The 15,687-nt window shown below is 34.4% G+C and overlaps 1 protein-coding gene across 1 annotated transcript in view; it reads right to left on the bottom strand.

Annotated features, from left to right (window-relative positions):
- Nucleotides 1–489: 489 nt before the first annotated feature.
- Nucleotides 490–15,687, bottom strand: part of LOC108977401 (neuronal growth regulator 1) — a 52,559-nt gene continuing 37,361 nt past the window's right edge. The window contains exon 10 of the mRNA XM_018947068.1: nt 490–567. Within this exon, the coding sequence (XP_018802613.1) occupies nt 490–567 (78 nt within the window). The remainder of the gene's footprint in view (nt 568–15,687) is intronic.

Genomic DNA, 15,687 nt, shown 5'->3' with positions numbered 1-15,687 from the left:
CTCGACAATTTGGTGGATTACGATACGTGTATGTGTGCGGATTATAAACAACATACCCCGCTCTTCTTAACAAAACACAAAAACAAATATAATAAGAATATTAAATGTGCCGCTATGTTTTTGGCTTTTTTGAAATTTTTAGCGTTGTTGGTATATTTTATTCATACTCATGTGAGACAGAAATTGATAAGGATGAGGAAACACTTTTATTAATATATCCTCTGTGGGCAAAAAATACTTTTTAATTTAAATTTAGCACTAAGACCCATTCGTCGAAATATTTTTTTTTATGTTGGTACACGACATCTGTGCCAAATGACACTTTATAATAATCTTGAAAGATAGGATACGCTTGTCTTGCTGAAGTACATAAAATCATTCGGCGATTTTTACGATGAATCAAATTTCTTCTGTCGAAACATTCACAATGTTGGGAATGACCTTCGGTGATAGTTGTTTGTCTGTCGAGCGCAAATGCTTTTGATTGGTTCAAATTATACGAATAGGGCCGAGGATGCGTTGATGACGAACGACGTCCAGCACGGCCATCAACATCATCACATTTAACTGGTGATGCACACGTCAATAAAATAAAGGAATTAGTGTTTCAAGATGTACGATTAACATTCAGAGATCTTACTGGCATCGTTGAAATATCAGCAGGATCCGTGAAAACCATTGAAAACAGAATTTAGTCCTAAGAAAAGTAAAATCACGATTGGTTCCAAAATGCCTAAATTTTTTCGTAAACCAGCGTCGCGTTAAAGTCTGTGAAACAATGTGTGACATTGTGACGGAGCACTTGAACATGCGCAAAGTGTGCGCGAAGTGTGACAAGAAATTGTGAACATGTGTGAAAGTGCCAGCGTGGCATTTTTAGATGGGGCGTGGTCATCATCTGATTTAACCAATTTTCACGGCAAACAAAAAAGTTTTTAAAATACTGCCTCTTAGCAAGTTTGTTTGAAATATGTTAAGGGGTTACATGGGTTTCTTTGGTAAAAAACAGCCTTTTTTCAACTTTTTTTCTCATATAAAATATGAAAAAAATTATAATAATCTTAAATGTATATGAAATATTTTATTATTTTACAAATATACACTACAAACAAAGAAATTTTGAAATTTTTGGAAAAAAAATATTTTAAACGCGGCCATTGCGACGTCATTTCCGCTGACTATTAGAAAAAAACTGCGCACGGGTTGGCAGGATAACTCCTTATAGGATCGGCTAAAATGGCGAAAACCTGTTTTGGTTAAAACCTTAACTTTAAACTTGAACGAAGGAAAAACAAATTGGATTTTCGGCAGACATTTAAAAAATAAAGAAAAAGTAAAAAATTAAAAAATCCAAAAAATTAAATTCAATAATCAAATAGTTGTAATCGAAAAAAGAAAAAGTCTTCAACAATTGTATCTTAAAGAACTGTGTAAAATTTAATGAATCTCGAGAAAAAACAGGTTTTCAAGGCTGTATCTTCGAAACTCCGGAGCTTTTACTCGGTTCAACTTTGAAAATTTGAGACAATATTTTAGAGGTGTTGTAAAAAAAAAAAAATCGAATTATGGAAACCCTTAAACCACCCATGTAACCCCTTAAGTAGTTTCTGAAATATGCTCACCTAACCCCTTAGAGGAAGGGCCACTACCACTTTTTAAATTTTTTCAATCCCACAGTCCTCCTTCCAAAACGATACCGTCCACCAAATGACATTTTTAGTTAAATTATAGTAATTTTTAAGTTTTCGTTAATCAGTGGGCGTGTAATAATAGCGATTCAACTCACCCATAACACCAACTTTCCTTGGGTTCTAAGAAAAAAGTGTAGGAAGTTTCAACAAAATATCTTAATTTTTGCTCAAGTTATCTCTTTCTCGTATGGCTAAACATACATTTTGATCATTTCTATATAACAAAGCCTTAATTTTATTTTATTATATTTATTTCATAAATAAAAAATAAAAAAAATTTAAAGAATGCAATGACAAAAGAGAGACGGCTATTACGGATATTCAATACTTTCGCAAATTATATATTGGAAATATTTATAGATTACATATTTTTATTTAGGCGGTGTTCGCTTCAAAATCGTACAAATTCTACCTTTAGTAAAGTGAATACATCTAAATAATTTTATTAAGCAACAGATAACCAGGATAACAAGTTAAAAGGCTTATTAAGGAGGGTATTATAGTCGAAAAATCGAAATTTTTTCCCCCAAATTCGATAGTTTTGATATTCAAAAATATCTCGCAAAAAGGACTCAAATTATTTTCAACGTTATAGCTATTTTAGTGACGTGGCAACTAGACCGGTTGAGCGAACTATCTATCTATCTATTACGCCGCCCGAAACTTAACGTAAAACTTTAAACGCGTTTTTCTCAAAACTCCATTTTTTTTTGATGCGGTAGCCACAATATCTCACGTTCTAATTAGTCGATTTATTTGAAATTTGGCATGAATATTTCTTAAATATATCTCGTATCACCAGAAGCAACAAAAAATATAAATATGAAATTTGTAATATTTAAAAAAAAAAATCAAATTAATTGAAGGGTAGAAATCATGGCGCTGAGGACGCGGCCTCTGTTTCCCCTGTTTTTTTGTTTTTTTTGTAAATAACATTCAAAGTTTTGACACATTTACTCGTGTGTACTACTCCTCTCGACAAAAAGTTGCGTATACCCACTGTATAAACTGATGAAATATTAAAGCGCTGTGATTTAGTTAAATTTTCAGCAAGTTTACTTCAACAAAACCTAACCAGTGCATATCTATGTATGTCGGTATCACTTCTTTAACAGTGTCGCCTTTTAAAAACAATTTCCTTGTTCTGGCTACTATGGCGTGCGCCAGTCCACTCAAGGTATCTATTTAGTCGAATTTAACTTGCTCCTTTAGCAAGTACAAAGTGAAAACGGAAATGCCAAATGTTGTATCATTGTGCCTGCCGCAAGCCATTTAAGGCTACAACCAGCGCCAAGTGCAATATGGGCATGAGAGCTTATACTTGCTTACAGCGGAAGTCGAAAGAGTTAGTAATTCGTGCACATTACTCAAAGGCGTCGAGTAGCACCGAAAAGTGCAACACTACACCCAACATACCCAAACAGCTTTTGCTTAGCAAAAATTGCGGAAGCACCTTGCAATGCCCCAAACATCATTGAACTACAAGCTGAAGTTGCTCGCCAGCCAACACTTTGCGAACATTTTGTGGTTTTTTACAATTTTTCCTACACAATAATAATACCTACCTCTACCCTGTGTTGTTGGCATTGTGTTGCATACTACGGTGTGTTTGCACTTGTAGATATTTTCCGTTTTTTCGCCTACTATGTGTGTATGTGTGCATATGTGTTGGCAAATTGGCATGCAAGCACATTAAGATTAATAGTCGCACTCACAGATACGCTGCTTTTCGTGTACCCGGGTAAGAGCGTTTGTATGTATATATGTTGATGTGTGGATGAAGCTTAAGTAGGCAACTGCAGGTGGCTATAATGGCGCACGTTGTGTCGGCTGACGGCGGTGAGCACGTAAAAAGCGCGTTAAAATTGACAACAACAAAAAGAGATGCGTTTTTTTTTATGAGATAAAGGAATGTAAAGTTGCTTAAATTTGAATTCACGCTAAGCGGTTACGGGCGCAGGTGAGCTGATAGTAACGTAAGCATTTATTTATTGCTGATTTATTATAATGCAGTGGAAGGAGAACTTGCTTCAGTAACGTAGTATAGTGCATAAAGGAGCTTGTATTGAATGAATTGAGGGCCAGCATAATCATTGGGCGTATGAAGAAAAAGCCTCGTTAATTTTTATCTCGTAATTGGAATTACAAGTTAGTTTAGTCATACCTTCTTCTTATTAATTTCTTGGAATAATTATATATGTTCAGTCATTAGTATGTTAGGAACAAAGCGAGCGTACATTATTATTTTAAGAAAATTCAAAGTTTATGCAAAGTTTCTTAGAAATTAAAATTTATTCCTCTAGTTTAGCTTAGGTATTATGTCTAAATAATTCTTTTCAAGTTGCTTAAGCAATTCTTGTTATTATATTCATACATATTTTAAGAAGAACAATAAAATGTTTGAAGAAAAATATTTATTCAGGCGATCTCCAACAATCGCCGCTAAAAATTTCACTGCATTCCGGCTGACTCCTTAGTTGAAATCTAAACAAAAAAATCTCTTCCAGGAAATATTGTATGTTTTAGGTCCTACATTCGAAATCAAAAGTTTATGAAATACCATCGTTGAGTTTGCCCCAAAATGTGTGTAAATTTTGGCCTGTAAAAATGTTCCGCCTTCTCACAATTATATATATGGTGATTATGTAAAATAATCGCTTCTGGCCACTCCCAGAGAATCAGAGAACTTTTCTCACTTTCGTGAACTTCCACACATGACTTCATCTTCTAACTATAAATGCGCTAATGAAATTAGTCCTCAACTTTCTCTTATAATTTAGAGTTCCACAAATAAGAATGCTGAGTATTAACTCGGTGTGTGACCGTTAACATGAGAAAACTTTAGACTAGATACCTGTTAAAGTGATAAGCCATATACCCAATCATTTACCTGCAGTATCACCTTTTTGAGAGGATCACAACAGCGGTTAGAATATCATTTAGGTCGTCTGCAGTCCCAACGGTGTTTTTCGGCATACAATCCACTGATCTCGTGCCAAGGTATCATGATTTTCTGTTTCTTAAGGACAACTAAACTGATTTTGACCTTATAGGTAAAAACATGAGAAGTCTTGTGATGAATTGTAACAACCGCTACTTAAACATAGTTGTTGATATTTTCACACACTTTTTAACAATCTTGATTTTATGATAGTGATCAGATGAGTATCTTCGTGGGTAGAAAAGGACGCGTACAAAATTACTTAGCGATATCCCAAGAACTGAAGGACCAGTTTGCGCATATACGGACAGGTTCAACTCGTCACATTAATATTTAATATATAGTATGTATAAACCTTTTGGGTTGCTGGTGTTTCTTCCTCGGTGTTACTTTGTATCGTGGCAAACTTCGTATACAAGTTGTAAAAATAATTTCTGTATATCACATTTAAAGCTAAAAACCTATTTGTCACGTCTGGGGTAAAAATAACCAAGTTCTATGCAAAATATCCTAAATAATCGTGGATTTTGCACGACGTGCAGCCAAAAAATCACTTCTCACTACCCAAATGAAGAAGCAGCGGCTATAGTAGGCAACATCACACAAAACTTGAACTACATCAGACTGGGGAAATAAAACTTCAATTTGTTTGCACCTGATGGAAATGCTACAGTGCGTTATTGGAAAGGAGAGCGTTTTTTGAGACCGTTAAGCGCACTATTTTATTGTGTGGGTGGCTTTAACCAAATTTGTGGTCCGACAGCTTATTATTCTTAAAGGATCTGCGAATTTTGTAAGAAGGCGTATTGCCAACCATTGAACAGCTGTTCGAACATACTCAAACATTTTATTTTTAGGATGATTCACCCCCTCGCATTGGAGTCAAAACGCTAACTAAAGCATAAAAACAGTGAAATAGATTTTTTCATTAATTCATTAGAAAAACTTACATGTTACAAGCCAACAAAATTTTTATGGCTTTGAGTTTCTCAAGTGGCCAGGAAACTGCCCAAATCTCAATCCAATTGAAAACTGCAGGCACTATATAACCAAAAAGATAAAAAAAAAAGGCCTAAAAGTTTAGAATGAAAAAATTAATGAAAATTATCTTCAAAGCTTGTTTGTACTCTAGCCATAGAGTCAAGGTTATTAGGAGGACGGGGTGTTCTAGAAACTACTAAGAAATTGTTTAACAAATAATTTTGTTTTGCTTTTTTATGTATTCTATTGTTATGTAAACCTTAGTTTTGTGCTATATTAACCACTCTGTAAAATGCTTGGGTTTTCTTCGTCGAATGTATATTTCGAATGATCGCCTTGTGTGCCAAATTATGCTTGGATCTGTCATAATGGTGATTCAAAATATACTTGTAGTATGCATCTATTTGTAGATCTATTCTGTTGATAAATGGTCTTAGGCTCCATTAGTCCGAAATCCATTAACAATTAATTACTTCGGTGTATTTTCTAAGCTGAGCCAAAACCAAACAAGTTGTTCGTAGCGAAAAGCACTTACTACGAATGAGCAAAGGTTTATGCTAATATTTTTTCGGTTTTAGTTAATTTTGTGCAGCATGCAAACATTTGTTTATCGTCTGCTATTTTGAAAATTTACTTAAAACAGTGGAAATGCTGAAAGAATTCTCTAATAATTAATATCGGAGCTTCCTGAGAGTGATACTGGAAAAATCCGGTATAACTTCCAGGTGTGAAACCAAAATTTGCTCCGTTTTTGCTTCAAATTAAAACCATGTGATGAGGTCGACACTCTACGATACGATGTTTTCGAAAAGCATGTTTCGTTTTTTCATCTCTTCTGCTGAAGAAAGTTTTTCAGACTGACTGACTAAAGTGGATGCAAGAAGAGATTTAGATATATTCGACAATGCAATGAAATCCCGTTCGAAGCCGGTTGTTTTTTTGGGAATAGGAAAAGTCACACGGAGCCCTGTTCCCATTATTCCCATTTCATTATAGGAATATAACATGAAAGTCGAAACTTATCGACTAAAATTAGACATTATAAGCATTATAAAACCAAAAACTGGTTCGTATAGATGGCATAAATGCTTCACACTATAGAGAAATTAAACATAGACTAAATTTATTTTAAACTATAAATAGGGAGGTAAATACTTGTATGTTCCGGCTTCCACAAAAATTAATGAAAGCAGTTTGCTTTACCTACGCTGCTAATGAACATTCGTATAAATTTGACAACTTTGCGCCAACACATGTTCACTTATACTTTTATATATACATATGTACGAGTATATGTAGTCGCATGTATAGTTTTATGCATAATATTTGCTCTTGCTCAGACAGACTTCCGGACCAGTGTTGTTACAGCCGAGCGATGCTGTCGAATGCTGCCACATTATTTTTAAATCTCTCTGCCATTTGTGGCCAAACGCAGACACTTACATATGTGCCGCTTAAGGGACAGACCAAAGTTATATATGGATACGTATGTATGTATATATGCTCATGTATGAGTATGAGGGAAAGTGGTGGGGTGAGGATGAGTAGTTGCATTAAATCATTAACAGTGCATAAAGCGTGACGCGTTTGTTCTGCTTGCTTTGTCAGCACAATAAACACAAAACAAACGACATGCAGGACATTTCAGTAGCTTCCTGCTGGCTGCAAGTCAACAGACTGGCAACAAACTTCTTCTGCTCATCCGAATGTTTTGTCGTTTCGCTGTGTGTTTGTGCTCGCCTTCCTTTTGCCTATTATATTTCTGCTGAGGTGTGGGGCGTGGGAGGAGTTTGCTTTAGAGGTGTGGCTGTGTGTGGGCCTGTCAATGCTAACTTTAAACTATGCTCCTTGTAATTTGATGCGAGTTTGTAGTTGAGACACGCTGTTTGCCATTCTTTCTACAAATTTGCATAGTTTTTATTGCATTTTGAAAGCAGACACAGTTTTTGTTAAGATTGCAGTAAAAAGCGGGCGTACTTTTGTATATTTGTGTTTATAGCTATGTAAGTTTACTCTAACTATGGTATATCTAAATTTTCCATCTGCGCTTTGTCTGTCTATATTGTTTTGCCAATGCCATCAACCGCCATCTGCTATATTCTTGCCGTTTGTTGCAACAATGCATTGAAATTCGACATTCACTGTGTTTGTTTTTGTTTTTGCATCTCTTGTCGAAATCGCATAACAAGTTGCTATACTTAACTACATCCTGAAGTCCACTGTTATTTGTGTGTTCTTATATTGTTTCATCTTTTCTTTCCTATCTTTTTATAGTGCTACGAAGTACGTTCCTATAGTGAGTTCTAGGAATATAATAATCGCTCTAAATAAATTTAAACTTCAGATTTTCGAATACCTTGATAATGGCTACGTATTTTTCAAAACTACATATACCAATTTCAAATCGTAGCCAATTTACATATACTAACTAAAATAACTGTTGTTGTTGTAAGTTATATTTGATTTTGTTTCAGTGTAACCTAATACGTATTTTAGTCTATACGCCCGAAATTCGCTCGAGTTTTGAAAATCCATATAACAATAAATCGATCTTTTTAATTTAAAATATATGTATGTATCTTTTTGAAAACCAAAAACAAACAAAAAAAAACATTTTCAAATATTTAAGCTTATGTGTCCTCGTTGTCACGATATCTAGTCTTGTGGATCCTTCAAAAATAAAACAATGACTTTATTTGTACAAATGTCACCAACGTACGATTCAACAAAACCGTACAAAATATCAATAAAAAGGTAACGGTAGTTTTCTTCATTACTTTTTTTTTTTACTCTCGCGATTTTTTTTAATATTACAAGTAAGAAATTTTCATTTCTTATTGATGAATATGATATAGAGAGATACTAAAGGGGTTACATGGGTTTCCTTGGGAAACTTTCGGACTTTTTTTTAATGTTACAAACATACACTATAACAAAGAAATTTTGGAAATACTCGGCCATTGCGATGCCACTTCCGGTGACCCCTCGGAAAAAGATGCGCCCGCGTTGACAGAATAACACTTTAGAGGATCATCTAAAGTGGGTAAATATGTGTTTTAGATAAAATCTTAACTTAGAACGTGGACAAAGAAAAACAAAAGGAAAAAGAAAAATCGAAAAAAATCCTTCGTCCAAGTCTTTAAGAATTGTATCACAAAGACTTGTGTAAAATTTCATGAAGATCTGTAGAGTAGTTCTCGAGAAATCTGGCTAACCGACTTCAAAAAAAAATCAAAACAAATTGATTTTTTGAAACCTGTGAACCCATGTAACCCCTTAAAAATATTGCAAGTATTTCGAGTGATTAGACCTTGAGATATCGAGAAAAAAAAACTTTTAAATTTTCGTCGTCCGTTTGAACTTTAAAAATAATTAGGATTTCGAAAAATCTTTTCTTGGAACCTATTTTAATATATAAGCTTTCAAAATATGACAAAACCAAAATTCTTCATTTATTTTTATTTCGACGTGGGATTCTTCGTAAGACTTGAATTTTTGCGCTTCATGTTTATCTTGGTGTTGTTCTTGTTGTAGCGTTTGTCTGATCCACCCTTCGTTCTCATAGAAGTCATCTAATGGAAGACTCAGAAACATGCTGTTTCTACGTGATTGGACCGTAGTGAGAGGTATGTTGGATGAGTTGGGTGCGGTGGGCATGTAAAAAGGTAGTTAAAGCCAAGCCGGAGACTAATTGCACGTAGAACTTATTTATGGTATTTCGGGGTCAATTATGCTAAGGCAGGAGTCTAACCTGCTTCATTATCCAGAACGAAGTTGGGCAAGTGTTACTCTAGATTCTCGGGACAACTTGAGCTCTTCGTCTGCTATGGGTGGCGGTTCAATTGTCTAGGAGGCGGTGAAACTGTTAATGGAGGCCAGTGCGTGTGAAAGAATGACATCTTAATGTTCCTAGAAGGCGGAGATATCCCAGCAGAAACTGCTTGGAGAGGAGTGTGTTCCTCAACCAGGAGCTTACTGGTCTCGCTATGCAAGACTGCAGTTATTAGTAGGCATCCTATTTTGGTATAGTGTGCAGTGTTCCGACCCGACTCCTAGTGATAATTTGACTCCAAGTACCCCATTCACAGGAAGACGGTTTGAAATCTTTGTCTGTCTGAAATTAGTTGCGTCCGTAGTCTGGTCAACCTGTTGTTCTATATCGTCGTTGGGTTCTGTATTCATTATTGACAATACGTATAGTATGCTATTTGCTAGAGTTCGTATTCATGGCAGCACAATTTCGATTTTGTTTTCGGCAATTTTTTTTTTTCAAAATTGCCCGCACTTAAATGGGATCTTCTAAAGTTAACTCCATATTATCTTCATAATCGGCAACATTGAGTTCGATTCGAAGTTGGAAATTTTCTCCACTGAAACCTTACTTAGAAGCCCTTTTTGTTAACAAAGTTTGAAAGTAAGGCCTTGAAGTATAGTATATATTTTGCTGTGTTATATTTCATAATTGCCACAAAACTTCTACTCACCCCGCTCAGTTACATCGCTGAAAGCAAATGCAATTTTTCATAATTTTTTATTTATTTTTATTTCATTTCATCATTTAAATTTTGCATATTTTTAGTTTACTTTTTATATTTTGTTGTTTTATAAATTTTTTCCACCGCACTTTTTCGCATTAATCATTATATTGGTAATACTTTGTCATACTTTACAAATACAAACATTATTTACAACAACTAAAACTAGGCATAAGTTATGACTATAACTATTTGATGTTAACGTACATACATATACATATTTTATATATATACTCGTATCTGGTGCGCTTTGGTGTATATGTATATGTTTTGTGTTGGCATATGCAATGACAGCGCGCCAAATGAACAGTTAACACAAATACTCATGCATGCATACTTGTATAAGGATTTGTGTGTATGCATATATTAATGATGCGATTGATGTTTGTGAGTTATTTACAGATAAATTTAATTTTTTTTAAATATTTTTTTTTTATGGTTTGAACGTTGTAGCTTAGGCGTCCTTGGTATTTTTTGTTGTATTCCTCATTTAACTATGTCAGCATGCCTGCAGTAAAAAATTCGCTGTGTGCTCAAAGTTATGAGTGGTCCTAGGCAGAAAGTGATGGAAGAGATGTCAAACTTAACCTTATATGTGGATGGCTTAAGTTACATTGAGACTAGTTTACAACTAGTACTAAGTGTGGTTGTATATCGAAGCAATGACACAAAGTAAACATATTGCGTCTGCAAATTTGCTGGTTAGCTGTAACTAGTCCGTGACTAGTACTAAATAGTACTAGTACCAAGTACTAAATAGTACTAGTCCAAGTAATGACACAAAGCAACCATCTTGCGTCTGAAATTTTGAGAAATAGCTATAACTAGAGAGCAACTAGTACCAATTAGTACTAGTCGAAGTAATGACACAAAACAACCATATTGTGTTTGAAATTTGCTGATTAGCTATAACTAGACTACAACTAGTACCAATGGTGATTGTATATCTAACTAGTTGTATATGTAACTAGACCACAACTAGTACCAATTGTGATTGTATATCGAAGTAATGTCACAAAGCAATGTAACTACATCACAATTAGTAGCAAATAGTACTAGTCCAAGTAATTTTTGCGGGTTAACTATAACTAGACCACAACAAGTACCAGTACTTCAGCGCTAAGTGAGTCTTGCGCCAACATTTTTTTACTGCAGGGCTGACATATATTGAATATTTCTATATTGTTTTATGCACTGCATCACTGGTTTTTTATGCCAAATTTTAAATTTTACTTTTTGCTTTTGTTTCTGTATCATGAAAATGGAATGCATTTCACTTTCGATGAGCTTCAGTCAACAACAAAGTTTTCATGAATATTTCACGCAAATATTTTCGGTTTTCTTATTTACTTTAACTTTTTTTCCTTGTTAGTTTTTTGCAAATTTTAAATGTAATTATACTTATAAGCCCTAAAAGCATTTAGCGCTGTTTGTTCTGCTTATTTGTCATATATGTATATATATATCGGTATATATATTTTTTTTTTAGCATAGACACTTATTAACGTGGCTTCAATAATTTAGCGTGTTTTTCCGCTTTAATTACATATGCTGTTTGCCGTGACCAATATTACAAGTTATTACTTTATTATCCATTTTTTTTAGCTATTTTAATTTCATAATATTCAATAATTGATTTGTCTAACAAACATTTTAATTAAATATATTTACTTCACACAAACGGTTTATGTGTGTTTCCGAGCCGGCATATCCGGTTCCGCACACGTACATTTCCGTGCATGTTGCTTTACATTTACCTAAAAGTATGCCATGTATATGTATCATTTTTACTAAATTCCAATCCAATTTTAATTTCTTTGTTGACTTTTGCGCACGTTTCGAAATTTTGCATTTAGTTTTGTGTTTTGCATGATTTCGAAAAATAAATCTATATTTTTGAATACTTTTTTGATATCATTGGGTAAATTAATATTTTTGGACTCACGTATTATTAGTGTGATATGTGTTGGAATTTTAATGACCGAGAAAAAGTAGCTGATTTAATGTAAATTTAATATTTCACTGTAATATGTTTTAAAAACTTTAATATAAGAAGATATGACAACATTTAGTGAAGCACTACGACATGGTCTGAGCAGTTTTTTTTTTTTTTGAATGAAAATATGGAAATATTTGTAATGGTCTCACAACACGCTTTTAAAGCCTTCAAATAATCTTTTTCCTTCCATTTTGAGCTTTCACGGGGTTACATAGGTTTGGTTTCCTCAGACGAAACAGACTTTTATCAAACATTTTTTTCTCATGGAAAAAATGAAATATTTTATTAAAAATTTTTCATTGTTACAAACTTACACTATTAACAAAGAAATTCTGAAATTTTTGAAAAAAAAAAAAATTATAAAGGTAAAACGAAAAATTTCATGTAGATCGGTTGAGTAGCTCTCGAGAAATCTTGCCAAACAACCTAAAGTATGTGGTCGAAAAAAACTGGTCAGATAGAAACCCGCACAGCTTTCAAATTTACTACATTATCTATACGCAAAGTTTACTACATTATCTATATAATTGCATTATATTTTTTACGAAAATATGGTCAGTGTAATATTTGTCAGCAAGGAATATACACGTTCGCGAATCGGTTTTGCGCAAAAAACTGGAAAATACAAGCATGTTTCACAGCGACATCGCCAAAAAATAAAAAATTGCAAAACCTTCGGTATCTTGCGTTCTTAAGAAATACAGTGACTCTTTATCATTGAATAGAAAAGCCCTTAGTGGTAGACAATACGGATTTGAATCTCCACTTATAGCAAAAATAGCGTTGACCTATTTGAAACGAAATCCTGGACTTTCAGTACGAGATGTCGCTAAAAAACTGCAAATGTCACCTTCATATGTTCAGAAAGTACGCACCAAACCGCAATGATAACCAACATGTTTTGGCAAAACGACGTGCTCGACAATTATATGAAAAGTTCATGCCTAATTTTAACTGCGTTGTAATGGACTATGAATCCTATGTACAATCCGACTTTCAACAAATTTGAGGGCGACAAAACAAAAGCAAACAAAAGGGGAAATGTTTCTGATAAATATAAAAATAAAAAAATTGGCAAATTCCCAAAAAAAAAAATTCTAGTATGGCCGGCCATTTGCCAGTGTGACTTTAAAAGTGAACCTTTTATAGGCTATGGAACAATAAATCAAGAAATTTATGTTAATGAGTGCTTACAGAAACGTATTTTGCTTTTAATTAAGCTTCATAAGGATCCAGTACTCTTTTGGCCTGAGTGGTACCAACACAATAGAGTGGTCGTTGCTCCCAAAGAGGTGAACCCTCAGAATTGCCCAGTGCTCAGGCCGATTGAGACTTATTGGGCCATTATTAAAGCGAAACTGTTAAAGACGCAACATACAGTTAAAAATGAGAGGCAATTTAGAAATAAGTGGCGAAACGTCACTAAAGACTTCAATAAGGATTCTGTGCAAGCGCTTATGAAGGATGTTAAGTATAAATTATGATTATTCGCTTATAAGAAAATATCCTCAATATTATACCTTGAATTCGTTTAAATCTACATATAAACTATAACTTGTATAAATATTTCCGAAATTAATTAATAAACATAAGTTTTATAACGTTATGCGTTCGACCAATTTTTTTCGTGCACATACTTTAGCTAGCCTTGAGCGCACCAATTCTCAAGACTGTATCTCCGAAATTATTACTCCGATCTACTTGAAAATTCAGGACAACATTCTAGAGGTGTTGCTCGTTAAGCATCAGCGCCAGTTTATAGGGTAAGCTCTTCAATGTTTATGGTAAATCGGAAGTTGAATGACCGATAATATAGAAAACAATAAGAATTTTGCAACAAAGCTATCATACACTTGCATATACAAATACAAAATATATATTACAAGAACTTGAGTCTACTCATTCAATTTGTATGGCAGTAACCCATTCTGAACAATTTTTTCGTAGATTACACAGTTATATAAAAGAAGAATCTGTTCCGAATTTCGTGAAGATATCTCGTCAAATAAAAAGTTTTCCGTACAAGGATCGGGGTCCGATTTTTCAATTTGTACGGCAGCGATTGCAACAAATGATAAAAAGGCAGTCAATTTCATTTTAGAGTCCATCAACATAGTTTCACGAATTTGGTAATCACAAGCGTCATCAGTCAATTTGTGCGGAACAAACCGTTCACACTCCTTTCATATAAGCCCAAATATTCGGTCAATTCCATTTCCATGATTTTCAATGATGATTTCGGCTGATTTTTGACGAATTCACGCACAGTTTCGATGGAATTTCCGGTGATCACGGATTTTGATTCGTGCACTCTGCTACGGGATAAGCAATCATCGCCAAAAACTTGTTTCATCAATTGAAACATTTCGGTAAAAGTTTTAACAAATTTAAAACAAAATTTAATGTTGACTCTTTGTTCGAAGCTCATTTTTACACCGATAACACAAACATACTCAGGGGTCGCTAGATTCAAAGAGTGCTGTATACTTTGGAGCGCACTTTATACAAAGAATACATACACCACGCACTAATGGAATGTGCCCAATTTTTAATCAAATTTCTTCACATACAATAATTAATCATAAGAAGTAAAGTCAGCCGCGTGTTTGAAAGTTTTGATAATAGTTATATGGGGATAAGTTATGTTTTCGCTCAGTTTTATTCTTTTGTGTCAGATACATTATTATGAGTAAAACACACTCTTTCAACGTTACTAATGAAACAAAAGCGTACCATACTATTAACAGGAAAGATTTTTTTTTTTTGAATTTCAGTTAAACAACTCATTCATTGACCGATATTGTTTGCCGAAAGTCAACTACAGGTGCTGTGGTCCGCGTACTCCGCACATAGGGGGTTGAATAATTTTGATTCGAGTTGGACAATTTCTGGTCGTAAGGTGACATACTTTAAAGGCAATAGTAAGGTGCAAACTTTTATCGCGTCATACTGATTAGTTTTCTATTTGCACATCGGAAAGCAAAAGAATCAAAAGTAATTAAAAATTGTGTTTTATGGAAAGTAGGCGTGGATGTAGTCTGGTCGCGCAAATATTCACACTGTGACTTAGGAACATTAAAGTAATGTCGTCTACTTAATTTGGTTGAAATCTGTCGAGAAAGTCCCGAGATATGTTGGGTTAGGTTAGGTTACTCGGGAAGGACAATAATCCACGTATAGATTAATTTTGGTCCATGAGAAGAAGTCATCCTTTAGAATGCCTGCGCTTCACGCCAATTTTAACAGAATCTACGGCATCACTATCAATACCTCCTGCAGTGTATCATACCGTGAGGACCCCAGCTGCTTACAGCGTAATCTTGCCAATGCGGGACAAGTGCACAAGATTGTTTCCATTTCTATTGTTTCTCTGGTGTCCAGCTTCCTCCTTGGTATTTCCTGCAGTATTCTCGATCTGTCAGCCCCATCCTGCGGGCGTGTGTCGACACCAGACAGTGACCAGTTAGTATTGCCATTATGTTCCTACAGTCCCTTCTATTGAGTGCCAATAGAAATCTGTATACTTTTGATCTACCATTT

The sequence above is a fragment of the Bactrocera latifrons genome, unplaced genomic scaffold (genome assembly GCF_001853355.1).
Source record: "Bactrocera latifrons isolate USDA-ARS-PBARC rearing strain unplaced genomic scaffold, ASM185335v1 scaffold_89, whole genome shotgun sequence".
NCBI lineage: Eukaryota > Metazoa > Arthropoda > Insecta > Diptera > Tephritidae > Bactrocera > Bactrocera latifrons.
This window is presented reverse-complemented; position numbering and strand designations above follow the sequence as displayed.